A 17420-nucleotide genomic window follows, 5' to 3' on the forward strand; every position below is an offset into this window, starting at 1 on the left:
TTGATCAGCTTGTTGTGTGTGTGTATATATATATATATATATATGTACAGGTAATCCCCCCATTACTTTGACAAACAAAAACTAACCGACATTAAATAGTCCCCGGAAAAAACACTATAACCATGGCACACCAAACGACACGATCAAACGACACTAACCTATTAAAACCCTACATCCTCGCTCAAAGAGGAGGCTAAAACCCTCGCTCGTAGAAGAGCGACAACAACCAAACTGAACCAAACTAAAAACTCACCAAAAAAACCAAAGTCCAAATATGCTTAAGCCCAACCTAACCCATTGGACCTCTAGGTGCAGGCCCACCAATAACCCGGCCCAAAAGCTGCAACGTGGATGCAGCACCTCCCACCCCGCCGACAGCGTCGACTGCCGCCGAAAAGAGATGCACCGTCGACCACACAGAGAAGCAGCACACCTCCTTGCCAGAATCATCACCGAAAACAAGGCGGGAGACCAACCCAGATCCGGGTAGGCCTTTGCAGCCCCTTTTCCCGCCTTTAAACCGCAACACTGTTTTTGCTCCATCACCGCTTGGCCACCATGGCCTGACCATCTCTCTTTGACGACGATCAACATCTCCACTGGAGCAAAAGTTTGCAGCGATCCACCAGACACCTATTTAGACCGAACTCGAGAGAGGCCTCCATTTATCGCTCCACCTCCACCATCCTACACACCATGACTCCAGACGGCCAACAACAAATCTCGTCCGACAACGTCGTCATTAGACGCGCAGTCCTGGTACCATCTCTAACTCTTTTTCTCTCAATAGGAAGGATTGCTGTTCAATTCCATTGCAACATAAGTATCAGGAACAATATTAAATGGTGCGCTATTTTTGTCTTTGTATGTTGGTTTCTATAGAAATGGATGAATAAAGTATGTCACTGAATGTATGAGTGCTCAGGCTAAAGCTAACATGTTTAGTTACACTATGTTGTCTTGGACCAAGCCTCCTATCAACTAGTATGAGTTAAACATCGATATGGTACTCGAATTTCTCATTCTGGGAAAATTGGCGCCGGAGAAGTTATTAGGGATCATAGGGGTAGTTGGGTGTGGTTTCCAAATTAATTTAGGTGTGGGTGAAATCCTTGATGCTAAAGTCTGGGGCTTATTTTATGGTCTTGAGATTGAGTCAGATTCTGTAATTCTTGTGTAGCTGATGCAAAATCCTAGCTCTGGTATGCACCCCACTTGGCTCTCTCCTTGATGGTTGTTCTTCTATGATGTATAGATTGCAAAATGTCAAGCGGTCTCACATCTTCAGAGAATGTAATATGGTTGTTAATGTCTTGGCCAAGAATAGTATTATGCATGATCTTAGTCTCATCACTTTTGAAGACGCTTCTGCTCATGGCTCTGTTAGAGCTAATGTTACTAGGGCTAGAAAAACTGGATTCTCCTCGTGTTTACTTTTTTTTTTTTTTTTTTTTTTTTTTTTTGCTTTGGGCCTTTTGGTTCCCCTCTGTAAAAAAATAAAAAATAAATAAAAAAAAAGTGTATACGAAATTTCGTTCTCCTACCGATTTCCCCCAGCTGGAAATCATGAAATTAACCCAGATTCATATTTGACACGGACTCTCAGACTCCAACACAACCCATCGCATTTTTCCTGGACGCCCTTGCTTCTTCATTCATGGCGTCTCTCACAACCTCCTGGTTGCCCAAAACCCCAATTCCTTCTCCCCAAATCCCAGCCAAATCCCATCAATCCCCACAATTCATGCTTGTAAAACGAACAAGGATCTTTCTGGGTTCCTCCGTTAGAGCTTCCAACTCTAGTGCTGCCGCCGAGTCTTCCTCTTCCTCTTCTTCTTCTTCTCCGGGTCTCTACTCGGCCAAGCAATTCGACCTCACAGTTCCCAACGTCGACATGGTTCTCGAAGACGTGCGCCCCTATCTCATCGCCGATGGCGGAAACGTCGACGTTGTGTCTGTCGAGGACGGCGTCGTTTCTCTCAAACTCCAAGGTGGGTTTTTACTAGTTTCATTTTCTGTTTTGGGTTTAATTTGATTACAAAAGAAAATCAACGTTTGAGTTTCAATTTGTGGTAATGAGCATGTGTTGGGCGGGTGAAACAGGGGCTTGTGGAAGCTGTCCTAGCTCAACCACCACCATGAAAATGGGGATTGAACGAGTGCTTAAAGAGAAGTTTGGAGATGCACTCAAGGATATTCAACAAGTGTTTGATGAAGAAAACAGGGAGACCACAGTTGAGGTGAGAGCCTTTTCGATTTCTCGACATTAATTCAGTGTTGGATGGATTGTTGTGAGGAGTGAGTTTATGATTGTCTGCCCAACTTGAAAGTGCAGGCAGTGAATGGTCATCTCGATATATTGAGGCCGGCGATAAAGAACTTTGGTGGGAGTGTGGAAGTGTTATCAGTTGAAGGTGGAGATTGCCATGTAAAATACGTAGGGCCTGACTCCATTGGATCAGGAATCAGAGCTGCTATTAAGGAGAAGTTCCCAGATATCGTCAATGTTGTGTTTACCGGATAGCTCATAGCTCAGCTTGCCCCATCAATTTGTTGGACATGCTCTAGGTCTGATATACACCTAGCACGACTCGTATTTGTATATCTTGTTGAATAAGTGATTGCCATTATTTTCAGCAAAGATGAGTATGTTTCTGTATCAATTGCCAGACCAATTGTTGTACTTTCTGGACTCCAAGCCTCCAACTTTGCTCTTGTTACTTGTAAACACGTTTGAAAATGGAGTTACTGTATAATGTAGCAATTCAAAAGTTTGGTACAGGTGAATATGCTGCTTTGAGTTGTCTAATATTACAGAGGCACTCGGAAGTTCCGGCGAACATAGTCACTTGTCCTCTGTTGTATTAGTAGAAGTGATCACTGATTTCAGCCAGCGTGAATAATTGATCAGAAACAGCGTGTACACAAAATAGCAAGTGAGCGTCCAAGTCACCAGGCCCTGCAAGATCAAATGCATCAGAAAAATGAGAACCACCCAAATGTTCAACAGTTATTTCATTTTTGCATTAGAATGGTAGCAGTTACCCCCACCTGGCCAAAGATTTCAACATTTGCTTGTGGATAATACCAAAGGTGGAAGAACCTGAATATTAGCAGGAGATAGTTGCATCAACATATATGAGCAGTTTGTGATGATTCCCTAAAACAGAAGGATAAAGGAGGAGGAAGCCTTACTTCATTAAGGGTGTCTCAGCCAGTGGGCAGGCCAGACCAACTATGCTTGCAAGGAGGAAGCCGAACCATGTCCGGTTCACAGAAAACCATATAAACTCAGCCGCTACAAATAGCACGTATGCTTCAATATTGTCTGCAACTCCTGCTTTGTACATCTCGGCGCTCAACTCTATAAATAGCACCAGTGCGCTGTATCGAACAACAATGCACTTCATAGCACATGAGTTTCAGATCACTCATGATTGTGTTTCACAAGCATTTGCAATTGTGCATAGATATGATTATTTTTCTTTCACGAACATTAAGTTTGCTCTTGCCATAACGTGAACAGTAACTGTGGAATGAAGAAAACATGGAAAGCATACACATATTACGGTAGTTGTTGCCTATACTTACAACAAAGAGGCAAGCATTTTCTGTTGGTTTCCCTCTGGAATCTGTTTGGAGGCCCTTTCATCCAAGAAGAGTTGAAGCAAACCGACAGTGCAGTAGAACAATCCAAGTAAGACGGGAACCTATTGAATCAACAAAATACGCATTCACTAATTTTTCTTGAAAGAAAAGAAAAGAGGAGAGATGCCTTATTAAGCGAACAAATGCTGGCAAGTTTAATGAGTTTACCCAAACGTTAGTGTGAAGAGGACCAATATTGGTTGAGCCATTCTGATACACCACAAGTTCTACCCTTGAATGGATTCCATCAATTAGAGGACCAAGGACAAAACCGGAACCGAAAAGTGAAAATGAGAGGGACGGCCAAGTGGTTTTGAGGCTGCTGCTGCTTCTGGTTGATGGTGTGCTTTGCTTTCTGATACAGCAGGAAGGCCTACGCCTAATGAGCAAACCTTGCTTGCTCTGGGCATTGTTAGGAAAATTGTGAAGAGAGAATGGAGCAATGCCAATGAGGGCTCGCATCTAAGGATTCTGGAACCAACCTTATATTCTTCCCTTCTCTTATTCAGAATTCAGATTTAGATAGTGGGAAAATTTCAAGGTCATAAGTAACATTATTCATTGGGGAAAAAAAAAAAAAAAAAGGTTAATATGTAACATTGTGAACCACAAAGTGATCTGGGATATTTTGGAGGCCCTTGTCCTGTCATCTCTTCATTGACGTTGTTCAACTCTTCTAAGCATTAACCAGTCGTCTACTGTCTAATGTTTATGGATGCTTGCCATGTTTTCCATTAGTCAAGTCATGCCTTCAAAACTCTTGAGGCAAAAGCCCTTAGGTTAGATGGAGTGTTGATGGCGAGTTTGGATAAAGTATAGCACACGATCGTTGGCAATAAGGATGGCAATGGGTAGGGTAGGGTACGAGGATCAAAATACCGTACCCATACCTTTTTACATTTCTCATCCCCGTATCCGTAATTAGATAACGGGGATTCCCTATACCCGTACCGTTTAGGGATTACGTTTCCATACCCGTACCCGTTAATAATTATGTATTAAATTTTTTTTTTAAATACGAAATACAATTATATAAAAGTATGAAATTAAAATCAAATACCAAAATAAATAAGTTTCATGCTTCAATCTAATAAAAATAAATACAAGTCTTGATTAAAACAGAACAATACCGGTAAATTTCATTAAGAGAATAAAAATATATAATAAAAATGAAGGTCTATTAAATGTTTATTAAGAGAATCACAAATTTTTTTACATAAATATTTATTTATAAATTATATATAAATATATATATATAATAAATTATATAATTGTATATAATAATATTTTCATCCTTAATGGGTGAGGATGATGACGAATATCAAAATACCATACCCGCCCCGTACTCGATTTAAGAATCCGAATATTGGGGATCCCCATCCCTGTTACCCGTTTATACCCGTATATCTTCCCTGTTAGGATCAAATACCCGTGGGTACCCTACCCGCTAAGGATTATTGTCATCCCTAGTTGGCAAAAAAGCCAACAAGATTGATTGAAACTGTTAAGTGCATGGACACACGATGAATCCCGAAGTGTAAAGGCACAAGTGATATAGAATGTAAAGGTGAAATCGATAAAAATAAAATTTGCCTTGAAAGAATCATTATTTATGTACATATGAGCACAACCTGACTGATAGCAAAGTACATATTATACAGAATGTATGCATAAATACCTAAATATAACATTCATCAGCACTTCTCTTCACAAGAGAAAATGTAAAACCTAGAGTTAAAAAGTAGAACAATGAACAAAAGAGTTCAGCTTAGCTCTCATGATTCTGACCAACTACTACACATAATCTAAATTTTCCTAAAGACAAATGGACTTCCACTTATGACATGCACATAATTCGGCTGTTTAATGGTTGAGCCAACTCACCACTTACCTTCTAGGTAAGTCCATATAGCAGATTCTCTGGACTTGTGTCACCGGTTACATCTAACTACGAAACACATGAAAGATAGAACATATAGCATGTTCTCCAATTCGTAACACCAACTTTTAAATCTTCATCATCATAAAGCTTAGAGCTTTACACTAATTAATTTATGCATCCTCCAATTCACTCGACTTAGAGCTGTTGTGCTTGTTCTGAAACTACAGATCCGGTGCCTTTAACTTCCTTGGCCTTTTAGACTGCGCTGGTGACGAGGGAGCTTCTGATACCCTACCAGGTCCCTATAGAAAGACACAATACAATGACCATTATATCACATTCCAGAAAAAAGCGCCAGGGTGGGGGGAAATAGTACGTAATGTACCTTGCGCTTCTGATCTCGTTTACCAACTCTTTCACCTGAAAACGCATGGAGAAACATAAGTTCAATAGCATAAAAAATTTGCTTGAATAAACACTTAAAGTCAGGCATGGAAAGAATTAGAAACCCAATGCAACTAGATAATTCCCAGTTGGCCGTTGATATATTACCTCCAAACGCCATCGAGTCAGGAACAAACGTGCGATCCTGATCACCACAATATGCATACAGGGATTTAGTAAAGTCACAAAATTCTCAGTATTTACAGGCATAAGAAGGCTTCCAACTGACAAGCCCTATTGCAAGAAGAGAAACTGACCTTGGGTGTGCCTGGTGCTTCATAAGTACTGTCACGATAAGATGAACCATCTGCCTCCTTATATTGCAACTGATGACCCAAAAGTATTCATTTATGTCAAAGAACATAATTAAGTGGGGAAAAAAAGGTACAGTTTAAAACACCAAGTAATTTACAAGTGGACAGAAATAAATTGATACACATGGGAACATTGCCAAATGGCTCAAATATGTTTAAAAGACAGTACATTAGAGGCATATAAGCAGTTTAAATGGGAAAGGGTTTACAATTTTTTAAACTGCACTTCAGCAACCAAGTGGTTTTCAAATGCACAGATATAAATTGCAACAGATGAAACTACGCCAGGGTTGCTCAAATTTGTTGATAGGCGATATAAGCAGTTTAAAAAGGGACAGGGTTATTTCAAAATCTCAATTTCACACTTTCACGACCAAGTTGTTTACAAGCGCACACAAATAATAAACTGCAAACAATACAAGGGATGCTCAAATTTGTTCAAAAGACAGTACATTAGAGGGGATAGACTTAAGAACCAGACCCATACAAACCTTTAAAGTTAGAAACATATCAGTGATACACAACTATACATTACACATACGCCAACAGTAATGAAGTTGAGTATAAAAGGAATAGCTAAGCAATACCTCTTTCTGAAGATTCAGTAGAGTCAGTATTTCTTTTCTTAATTCAAGATGCTCTGAACAAACAACTTTAGTTGGAACTCTTGGTTTTAGATTAACCTGTAGACATAAACGTAGAATTTAAATTGTTTAGTGGTAACAATGAGGAGAAGGAAGATAATGATAGGATGTGTTGCTCTGACATAAAGAAGTCCTTAACAATGAAACATGGCAATATTTAATGGATTTGTGACTGTAATATAGATAGCTAGTCAGCAATAAAAAGTCAAGGACCATTTATTGATCTCAATTCAACCATATCTCAAACAGCTTAGAGAACCATATCAGTATATCATGATAAATAACTTTCATTGAAATAATAGATAATAATAGAACAAGCACAAGAACCATGAACTCTATGGGCACGTCGGTCAAATGAAAATTTTAGAAGCTGTTACAACACAAAGAAATAGTTCTTTTATTTATAGATATGAAGGGACTAATTTCCAAGTGATCTTAAATATCTGATTATAAGTTTTAAACTCAGGACACTAGAATATTTGGAAAACAAAATTATGAAGACAAGATTCCAAGAGATAGGACATCAGCATGTACATAATTAACTGTTCTAGAAGAATTGTACAGACCCCAAGTTCTTGTAAACTTTGTTCAACACGCTTGATAGTCCGAAGTCCAGCAGAAGAGCTTGCAGCTATGATCATCTGGTCGAGCGCATATGTTCTAAGATACACTCGAAGCTGCAAAATTTTCCATACCAGTCAGATTAGCTTTGCATATTTCAGAGAAATACACAGATTATTATTCAGATAGTGGTAGATAGATAACTTTTAGTTCATGGAGAAGTAAAAGTTTGTACTGGAGCAAATTAATAAAGTAAGTTCAGTTGCTTGGGGAACAGATGAAAAGTTAACATTTAAGGAAGTTAATAAACATACCAAGCGAAGAGTGCTTAGAGTGGAAGAATTATCTGCCATCGAAGTTGAAGGTGCTGCGGTGCTGGATAATGGTGATATACTCTCATCATTTTCACGACCAGCGAATGTGACAGGCAACTCCAAATCTCTAGCACTCTGAAAAGGCAAAATAAAGCAACATAGGATTATGAATAAAACAATAATAGTGTTCCTTCTGATTTTATACCATCAACACAATTGGATGATTTAATGTGTATATGATGCACAGTAAATACTCATGATGATAATTGAATGGGGAAAACAGGTTCCATACAATTACCTCCATATAGGAATTCTAAATTCCCGTATGAGTTTAACTCTATAATAAACTCTAATGATCTCTAAAAACTAAATCATTGATAAAAGTTGCTGACCAAGCCACATATTAAACCCTCCAATGTGCTATGTTTTTACATGGTCGTAAACAAATATGAAAGTTAAGTTTTCTAAGTTTAAACTTCAAAAAGACATGAAAAGTAAAAACCAAACGGGAAGATTTTCTTTGGTAATAACATTTTGAAAGACATGGGGCTGAATTCTACCCATGCACAATAGTTGGCAAGCTAAAAAAGAAAACCATTCACACAATATCCATCTGTAAGACTTACCCTTGCAACCATGCGTGCACGTGACTCGGCTATTCTCTTCGCTTCTGCAAGAACCTGAGAAAATAAAAGTAGATTAGACATGTTAATGAATACAATCTTTTTATAATGTTGAATTTGAAGATAAACCTATACCTCCACATCTTTCCGCTCTTGATTCTTTGTTTGAGAAAGGACCATGGACAGTGCTCTCTTGCGCTCTTTCTCTTGTGTAACTTTGTATGGTTCCTAGATGAAGAAGAAGATAATAGAAACCGAGTAAGAGCAATAACTTTGATATAACAAACTTAGTCACGTTGATAATAATGTAACACCAAAGAAGCTAACAAAAAGAGCAGGCCTAGTGATCCCCCCCCAAAATGTAGGTTTTTGAGAGCGCAAGACATAAAAAGCCATGCTTTCCCAGACTGTTCCTGCAGTTGATAAAAGAAAGTGAAAAACCAAGTACAAGTGCAGTTGATATAGTTAACAAACCTTAACAAGAGGGTGCCCTGATACATCTGCAGGCGATGCTGCTCTAGCAATTAAAATATGTCGAGATACTGCAATAAATAGTGGGTTCAATATCGTCATCAAGCACTGGATCAAATTACAGACTCGAACATAGAAATTAAAATGTAATGCAAACAAAATAGAAGATAATTAAACAGCGCAAGCAACAACATCCTAGTCGAGCAAAAAGACAGATGATACCGCTGTAATATCGATCCTTTAATTCCTCCACAGTACGAGACGATGGGAACCTGTCTGCTATCACAATGAAGCGGAGATCAAACTGTTGACACAAGTCGAACAACTGATCTGTCTCCTCTTTTGTCCACATCTAGTGAAGATGAGAGATAATAATAGAGAATGAGCCAACGAATACAAAAGCACTCTCGCTATTAAAACAAGACATAGAAATAAAATATATTTTTGATACCTACAGGATCAGTCAAATACTTCTCATACTCCTCGTCAGTGTATTTAATAACTTCCACAGACTGCAAAAAAAAAAAATTAAAAGAAAAAAGAAACCAACAAATAAGAAAAGCTAGATATTCACAAATGAGATGATACAAGGTTATAATTCCAAATCCATAAGAAGAGAGATGAGGATTCGTTCTGCATACCTTGTTATACTTGGCAAAGGAATAGTCACCAGTAGGCGGGGCACCATTGACAACTCTAACCTGCAAAGTAGATGTCCACCATAAACATCTTCCGAGCAGAACTCTACCATATAGAAGGCAGGTGTTGAAAATGTACAAAGACTCACCCAATGGTAAAGCTGCAAGTCATCCTTCCGCGCAGAATTCATAAAAGGAAGCCACTGCCAAGTGATCTGCAAGCAGAATGACTAAACAAACTCAACACTGGCGAAAGAAAAAGAAAAAAAAATCCGGAACGGCCTATACAAAGTGACAAATTCATACTGCCCTATACACATTGTACTATCTTGTGCACTGTAAATTTGAGCAAATGAGCTATCGGAAAAACCGAATAACCTTCTCATCGGTTGGGGGGCGTTTCTTGAGCTGCGACGGCTCAATTGCCGGCATGAGAGGTGGCACACCGCCAATTAGGGCATACACCTATAAAATTCGACAAAGCCATGAGTTCAATTCGCCACAATTTCAGAAATCGAAACAAGTGAAATTGGAGATTTTACCTCGCGTGAAATGCCATCGGGTTTGCGCTGAGACTCCTTGGGGGGTCGCGATTTCTTCTCCTGCGATAAGGGATGCGTGGTTTTGGGCAGACCCAAGATGTCCTTGGCGTCCATTCTGAGTTTTCCCCCAAATTCTAGGGTTTTGGTTTTCGGAGACAAATGGATTGGGCGGGAAGATTGGAACCTTCTAGTTTAGCCAACTTAAGAGTGAAGGGGCTGAAAATCTGAGTTCAAATTCCGAGCAGCAAAGAGAGAGACTTGACAAATCACAACCGAGCGGGAATTTTAGTTCCAAAGCGCCAAATCCTGCTAATAATAGGATCCCAGTATTTCAGAATTTCAACAAAACTTTTGTAACCCAATTTTTAGTTTAGTGCAAGGTATTTATATGCTAGAAATATACATTTATCTTTTGAAAATATATTTATCTCAGGAAAGATACATTTATTATCTCATGAAATTTAAATTAATGAAGGCACGATTCAGACCCGTTAGTTTGGGGGTGGTAATTTGGGTACTCGGAAAAGTAAGAAGCAAAACGTGACAGCCCACTTTAGTGTTAAAGCAAAGCGTCGTGGAGTTTATAAGATGTTGTGGTTGAGACATTATTAAGAGATTTGGATATCAAACAAAGGAAGACGATGTCATGTATCAGTGTATTGTGATATAAATTATAAGGGGAGTGTTGGTGTGAGTCATTCCTTATAACTAGAGTTGTGAATATATTGTGTATTATTAGGAATATTTTGTTGTAATTAGTTTTTAAATAGGACTTGGTGTATCTTGTATATACACTCCGTTTACGAAAAAGATGAATAGACATCTGAAATTCTCAAATACTTCAACTTGCTTCGTTTTGCTTGACTAATTTTTTTTTCAATCGAAATCTTAATGTTAGTCTTAATATTTCAGATAACTTATTATACTTCACAAGTACCTAACAAAAATATGTTGTGTTGCATCACGTACAAACATTGAAAGGAACAACACATACCTTGTGCAATCTTTTTTATTGAGCTAAAAGTACACTCCATAAACATATGTCTATATTGGTGAAAACCTGATGTGTTTCACATTTATAGGGTATAGTATCTTAGGGAGCCGAAATTTACACTTCTTAAATTGCAATCCACACTCCCTTTTAATTTTTTATCAATATTTTGTCTCCACTCACTTTGAACTTCCTACAATACCATTCATTTAAAATTATTGCTATTGTTCTGTTTTCATTTTTCCATTCTCCTTTTTCTTCACCAAATCCACGACAATTACATTTTATCTTCTTCTGTCACTCTTTTCTTACTCTCTCAGTCGCTCTCCTCCACCGATACTTTATTGTTCATCGAATCACCCACAAATATGGATTATATGCTCCATCAAGAGTGTTGTTGGTAGAATACATTGGGGCCAGTAAACCCCGAAGAATTTATGCAAGGAATAATTTGCTGAACTTGATAACTTGATCCAGCATACCTCTTTTGCAAGACATGTGATCGATGCCAACGTACATGTAAGTTGGGTCTAAGGGATCAAATGCCTCAAACTCCAATCATACGTGTTGAAATATTTGATATTTGGGGCATTGATTTCATGGGTTCATTCCCTTCTACTTGCGGTTGAGTATGTGCCTAAGTGGGTGGAGGCAAAAGCCACCTCGACTAATGATGCTAAAGTGGTTTCATATTTTCTTAAAGCTAACATCTTCTCTAGATTTGGAACACCAAGAGCCATAATCAGCGATGGAGGGTCACATTTTTGCAATAGGACATTCAAAGCTCTTCTTCGAAAATATCATATCACTCACAAATTCAAAGCTCTTCTTCGAAAATATCATATCACTCACAAAGTGTCTACTCCATATCACCCTCAGACTATTGGGCAAGCAAAATTGTCAAACCGTGAAATCAAGCAAATCTTGGAGAAGACCGTTGCACCAAATCAGAAGGATTGGAGTTTGGGATTAGATGACGCTTTATGGGCTTATTATAAGACTTCCTTCAAGACTCCTAGCCTATAGGCATGTCACCTTTCCAGATTGTATATGGTAAGCCATGTCACTTGCCAGAGGAGTTGGAGCATCGAGCATGGTGGGCTGTGAAAAAATTTAACATGGACTTGGATGCTACTGGCTTGCATAGAAAACTTCAATTGAATGAACTTAGAGGAAATCCACAATGAAACTTATGAGAGTGCTAAGATATACAAGGAAAAGAGTAAGACATTCCATGACAAGATGATAATGAGGAAAACTTTTGTTGTTGGACAAAAATTCCTTCTTTTTCTTTCCTGCCTCAAATTATTCCTTGGTAAGCTTCGTTCACGTTGGATTGGTCCTTTTGTGGTTACTAATGTGTTTCATCATAGTGCAGTGGAAATTCAAAGTGGCAAGACTGGTGTGATTTTCAAGGTTAATGGCCATCCATTAACCTTGAGTCTTTTGTGGAGCAAGAAATGGAGGATGTACCCCTCCATGAACCTGTTTCCCTTGAGTAAATTTCATGGTACCGTCAGGCTGAGGACGTTAAACCAAGCGTTGGTTAGGAGGCAGCCCAATAATGGAGGATTGGAAGAGGCGTCAACGGGTCGTCAAACCATATTTGTTTTCTCTAACCTTTACTCTTTGTTTTCCTTTTCATTGCTTTGTTTTGTCTGTGTATTTTTATGAATGTTTCTTTGTTTCCATACTTTCTCTCTTCATTGCGAACTTACAATTTGTTTAACATTGGACAATGTTAGAAATAAGTGTGGGGGGAAAGGAAAACATTCTTTCTTTTTGTGTTCTTGTTTTAGAGTCATTCTAGAGTCGTTGGGTGTTGAAAAAGTGTTTAAAATTTCAAGTTTTTTATGTTTTGGTAAGAAGAGATCGATCTCTGCCCCTTTAAGATCGATCTTCTCGATGTTCAGAAATTTATATAAGAAAAAAATCAATCTCAACAATTCTGGAGGTCGATCTTCGACACCCTTTAAAAAAAAAAAAAAAAAAAAAAAAAGTACAGTCTTATATGTGTCTTCCAACTCTATGATGAGCATGAATTTTTCACGGATTAATATTCTGGTCACAAAAGGATTGCAAACATGTGTCAGATTCTTGATTTCAAATAATTGTTAATAGATTTTAACGATTATTTTACTTGAGTTGTGTACATTGATGGTTAGACTAATATGATGAATGAGGATTGATTGATTCATGCTAAGATGAGTTCAACTTGATTCATATGAGCCTTATGTGAGCTTTTGAGCTTTATACATGTGCTTTCTTTCTGAGTGGTTTTGAAAATATTCTGATTCGTTTTATTGGCTATAAATGTTTGAAAGCTTCATTATTTTTTTTTGTTGATTGATTTCTCACCATAGCTTTTAATTAACTCTAGATGACTAGAACTCATTCTTGTGGACTTTCGAAACTTTTTATCATAAAACGCTCTAATTTTAGAAATGATAGATGGAACTTTTTAGGATGAACACGATTGTCAGATGTCCATGTGTCCCTATTTGTGTGCACAACACACCCTTAGTTAAACCCCTTCGAGCCTATGTTAAGTTTTTTCTTTCATCACCTATGAAATACGGACATACCTTGAGCTTAGTATAGTGATATCTCTAACTTTGTCTTTTAGGCCTAGTAGAGCATGATGGTGTGATGTAGTGAAATGATGATGAGAAACAAGTGTGGGGGAATGTGACTTGCCCAAAAGAAAAGAAAAATGACATGTAAATAAATAAATAAAAAAAGATAAAAATTGGATTGAGTCCCTTGTTTGTGAAGTTGGAGTTTTGTGTATGTTTGAAGGCCCAAAAACTGAATATATGGCGATGGTTCTTTTTCACAATGTTGTAAGGAGGATGGAATGACAATGGGTCCAACATGATGATATTTGGCCCTTGGTTTGACAACATAAGGTGTGTTTCAATGCTCTACTAGGTCCTTAGGATAATCTTCAACTCATAACCCTAGCTTAGCCCCAGTTTCTTGTAAAATTCCTTTTGATTTGAAAGATGAGTAAAACTTGATTTGTGGAGTTTGTTCTAAGAGTTAAGCTTATGGTGTAGTTCATTTGTGTGAGTAATTGATTCCTGAGGTTTATTTATGTTGTCATATGCTTTTTGTTCATATAAATATGCAAGCTACTTTCTCTTGCATACAATTGAGAGATTTGTGTGAGTAATTGATTCCTGAGGTTTATTTATGTTGTCATATGCTTTTTGTTCATATATATATGCAAGCTACTTTCTCTTGCATACAATTGAGAGATTGAGCCAAAAAATCATGAGTGAAAAGAAATTGAGTGCATCTTTGTGAGAAATTGAGTTGCACTTGTTGACCCATGAATAAGTTTGTTCTTACTTGTTGCATTGGTTTGATCATCATTGCATAATGATTTGAGCATCATGGTTGTTAAAATAAATTAACTCTTAAGTGAAATTGAGAGTATTGATGCATGGTAGCTTGAATTTTTGTTGACCATTGTGGGCATTATAAGTTCTCAGAGATGTTTGGAAGACATTAAGTTTGTGTCATTTGCGTAGTTAGTTTTCGAAAGCTTAAATGTGGAGGTCTTTAATAAGAGTATAAATATGCGACGATATGATGGTTAATTCCCCTATTTACTTTATTAGTTTATCTTATTTTCCATTTTTAGTTCTTTTTATGATTATTAGGTGTTCTGAAGCAAAGAAGGAAATATGAGCGAAAGGAAGAAGATTTGTGAAATTTATGGAGAATCATGGACTCTTGACGGATGAAGGAGATGCTAATTGTCAGTGAATGTGATGGACTTGAGAGATTTCAACAAATAAAATGACTCGGAGCTTATTTTGGAAAGAAGAGTGACAAAGAATTCTAATTTAATCAGATTATTATCAAAGGATGCTTTCTATTGAAGCCAAGGAGTTAGAATCCGACAAGGAATGTTTTAAAGGCTGATAAAGAGGTTTAAAAGGTCTCTACACGTTCAAGAAGAGATCCATATGATACACAAGGAAGGAGAGCCGCACAAGAACTTAGGAAGAAAAGAACAAAAAAAATCTGACGGAAAAAGATCGATCTCTTCCAGAAGAAGATTGATCCCTTCTCAAGAATTTTTCAATCTTGGTTAGTGTTGTCTTCCTCTTCCATGAACTCCTTTGTGTTTTTAATTTTCATCATGTGTAACTAAATTCACAGTAGCTAGGGGCTGTTGAAACCCCCAAACATGATTCATAACATGCTCTTATTTTCAATTTGTTTTTGCAATTAATAACATTGAGGTTTTGTTTACCGATTGTTCATCGATGAATTCTTTGTGTGTGTCCTTTGGAGGCCTACTTAGTATGCATGCTAGGGTTTTAATACTTTGATTATTTGATGCCTGGGTCAATATCGGATCCCTCAAATTGTCTAGAGAAGTATTTGGTAGTTTTCACTAGTGAGTAGACGAAACCCTTGGTTTAGCAAAACGCTAAGTTTATTGCCATGCCTAGTGATTGCTCAAACTCTTTTCATGCTCAATGATCTCTGCTTGTATTAACCTAATAAACATGCATTTAGGTTACAATGTTTGAGAATAGTTTCAGTGTAGAGCACTTCCTGCCTAACGTACAAAGTAAGAAAAAGTAATAGATTGTGCTCTAGCATACCGAGTCAATCTGAGCATATTCAATTGACTTAGTTGGTTACAAATTGGACAAAGTATGTTGTGTGTGATTGTCGGGGGTGGATACTTCCTCCCTAGCTAGTCTCATCATCTTGATTCTCAACCAATTTGAAATCAGTTTTCAGTTTTCTTATCTTCTATCTGTCATCTTCCCGTATTTTATTTCCCTATCAAATCAACTCCAAATCATCTCAAATTTTTTGTTATAGACGGTCTGTATGTATAGTACACCTCTGTAAATTTGTGTATTTTTCTGAGCATTCTAGGTTAGGTTTGGCTTTTATTTTTCGACTGCTGTTCAATAGGAGCTGCAGTCACGTTTTGTGACATTTGTTTGAAACTTTTAGTTTAATTTAATCCTCTGCGGGAGACCCTTATTTATCTATATTACAATCGAAAAATTTGCAGGAGAATAAGGAAAATAAATAGTTTTTAATTTATCTATCAACCACCAATTCTAAATTGATAATGAAAATCGATGTACCTCTTGTATTAAAAATTGGGTTTGGTGCACTACCATTTTAACTTATGAAAAGTTTTACTAATTATAGTTGAACCTCCAATTCCACCCCAATTATCTCATAATATCCGTGAGATTTGCATTTTTTTGTTGGCTCAAAAATCGTCTCGGCCACGTGTCGCTGGGTCGAGGGCTTCTTTGGGCTACACATACCCTTCTGGCTTGGTGACGTGTGCATTGGCGTGCCAACTCGTGGCTGAGAGGCCAAGCGAGGTTTTGTTCTGATATGTGGGTGTTGTGCTGCCCTGACTTCTAATCAGTTGACTGTAGGTCGAGAAAAAATCGATCTTGGCCGCGAGGTTCTCTCTCCTTGGATGCAAGGACTTTAACACGGACCAGCTTACTAGCCGATCTTGGTGTGTGTAACTAAGTGAATGTTGTGATAATGAAAGTAAAGCAAACAAAGTGTAGGAATGTAAAGTGCAGCAAACAAAGTGCAGGAAAAGTAAGGAGCACGAATGTAAATTGCTCGGATGTAAAGAACAATAACGTAGATTGCAGAAAAGATAGACAAATACCAGTAAAGAAAAGCAATAATATGAAACAAACAAGATTGATAATTGTGTTGAGAAGCTGAATTGTATTGAAGAAAATGAGTAATCATTGAGCGTTTTGGTCGAGGACCTTTAACAAAGAATCCTATGGTCCTTTTTAAAGTGATACAATATAAAGAAATGTTGTAATCCCAGATTTAAACATAGAGATTGATTACAGGTAAATCGTAGATTGAAATTGTAGTAACGTTGATTCCCACAATAAAACACATTCAATTTGATTGGAACGAGTTTGGTAACGACAGTGATGTCTCCCCTGAATGCGCTCTCTTTGGTAACGGCGTTTACTAACATGTCAAGATATTAGAATGAGTATAGGTCTCACTTGTTTATCAGAAATCGATTCTTTACGAACCTCCTAATCTGATACCCAATAAGGGAGATGGGTATCATAATCAAACTTATGAAATCAATTTTTTCTCCCCAAAATATCCTCACATAATTATAATATTTTCAAATTACTCAACCCTAGAAGCAAACATTCTAGCTTCCTTTCTAATATGGGTATTTTAGTAATCAAACTAGTTTTAATTCCGATTTCATATGGTAAAGAATCCTATGGTCCTTTTTATAGTGATACAATATAGAGAAATGTTGTAATCCCAGATTTAAACATAGAGATTGATTACAGG

The 17420-nt window shown here is 37.5% G+C and overlaps 3 protein-coding genes across 3 annotated transcripts; 1 reads left to right on the top strand and 2 right to left on the bottom strand.

Moving 5' to 3' along the window:
• The first annotated feature begins 1580 nt into the window (after positions 1-1580).
• On the top strand, positions 1581-3246 carry LOC101309968 (nifU-like protein 1, chloroplastic-like). The gene is made up of 3 exons (XM_004288503.1): positions 1581-1991; positions 2104-2240; positions 2336-3246. The coding sequence occupies exons 1-3, from the start codon at positions 1658-1660 to the stop codon at positions 2522-2524; spliced, it is 660 nt and encodes a 219-aa protein (XP_004288551.1). The 5' UTR covers positions 1581-1657; the 3' UTR covers positions 2525-3246.
• Positions 2846-4168, bottom strand: LOC101293640. Its single transcript, XM_004289502.1, has 5 exons — positions 3817-4168; positions 3592-3710; positions 3196-3384; positions 3052-3103; positions 2846-2959 (listed from the first exon to the last, which is right to left on the bottom strand). The coding sequence occupies exons 1-5, from the start codon at positions 4108-4110 to the stop codon at positions 2846-2848; spliced, it is 768 nt and encodes a 255-aa protein (XP_004289550.1). The 5' UTR covers positions 4111-4168.
• Positions 4169-5218: 1050 nt separating this feature from the next.
• LOC101309673 (SWR1-complex protein 4-like) lies at positions 5219-10441 on the bottom strand. Its single transcript, XM_004288502.1, has 16 exons — positions 10082-10441; positions 9918-10004; positions 9689-9754; positions 9543-9602; positions 9357-9413; positions 9124-9253; positions 8905-8972; positions 8566-8658; positions 8434-8487; positions 7808-7942; positions 7499-7609; positions 6876-6971; positions 6232-6300; positions 6083-6119; positions 5916-5950; positions 5219-5832 (listed from the first exon to the last, which is right to left on the bottom strand). Exons 1-16 carry the CDS (start codon positions 10193-10195, stop codon positions 5752-5754), a joined length of 1293 nt encoding a protein of 430 aa, XP_004288550.1. The 5' UTR covers positions 10196-10441; the 3' UTR covers positions 5219-5751.
• Positions 10442-17420: the final 6979 nt, after the last annotated feature.

The sequence above is a fragment of the Fragaria vesca genome, linkage group LG1 (assembly GCF_000184155.1).
Source record: "Fragaria vesca subsp. vesca linkage group LG1, FraVesHawaii_1.0, whole genome shotgun sequence".
Lineage (NCBI taxonomy): Eukaryota > Viridiplantae > Streptophyta > Magnoliopsida > Rosales > Rosaceae > Fragaria > Fragaria vesca.

What these genes read in the sequence shown, in the direction of transcription:
- LOC101293640 (XM_004289502.1), bottom strand. Translation starts at nt 4,110, where the DNA reads ATGCGAGCCCTCATTGGCATTGCTCCATTCTCTCTTCACAATTTTCCT. An exon ending in AAAATGCTTGCCTCTTTGTT is followed by an intron (nt 3,385 to 3,591) that starts GTAAGTATAGGC and finishes TGTTCGATACAG; the next exon opens with CGCACTGGTGCTATTTATAG. An exon ending in ATGTTGAAATCTTTGGCCAG is followed by an intron (nt 2,960 to 3,051) that starts GTGGGGGTAACT and finishes TTGATCTTGCAG; the next exon opens with GGCCTGGTGACTTGGACGCT.
- LOC101309968 (XM_004288503.1), top strand. Translation starts at nt 1,658, where the DNA reads ATGGCGTCTCTCACAACCTCCTGGTTGCCCAAAACCCCAATTCCTTCT. An exon ending in CGTTTCTCTCAAACTCCAAG is followed by an intron (nt 1,992 to 2,103) that starts GTGGGTTTTTAC and finishes CGGGTGAAACAG; the next exon opens with GGGCTTGTGGAAGCTGTCCT. An exon ending in ACAGGGAGACCACAGTTGAG is followed by an intron (nt 2,241 to 2,335) that starts GTGAGAGCCTTT and finishes TTGAAAGTGCAG; the next exon opens with GCAGTGAATGGTCATCTCGA.
- LOC101309673 (XM_004288502.1), bottom strand. Translation starts at nt 10,195, where the DNA reads ATGGACGCCAAGGACATCTTGGGTCTGCCCAAAACCACGCATCCCTTA. An exon ending in CAGGGCACCCTCTTGTTAAG is followed by an intron (nt 8,659 to 8,904) that starts GTTTGTTAACTA and finishes TTCTTCATCTAG; the next exon opens with GAACCATACAAAGTTACACA. An exon ending in TACTGAATCTTCAGAAAGAG is followed by an intron (nt 6,301 to 6,875) that starts GTATTGCTTAGC and finishes TTGGGTCATCAG; the next exon opens with TTGCAATATAAGGAGGCAGA.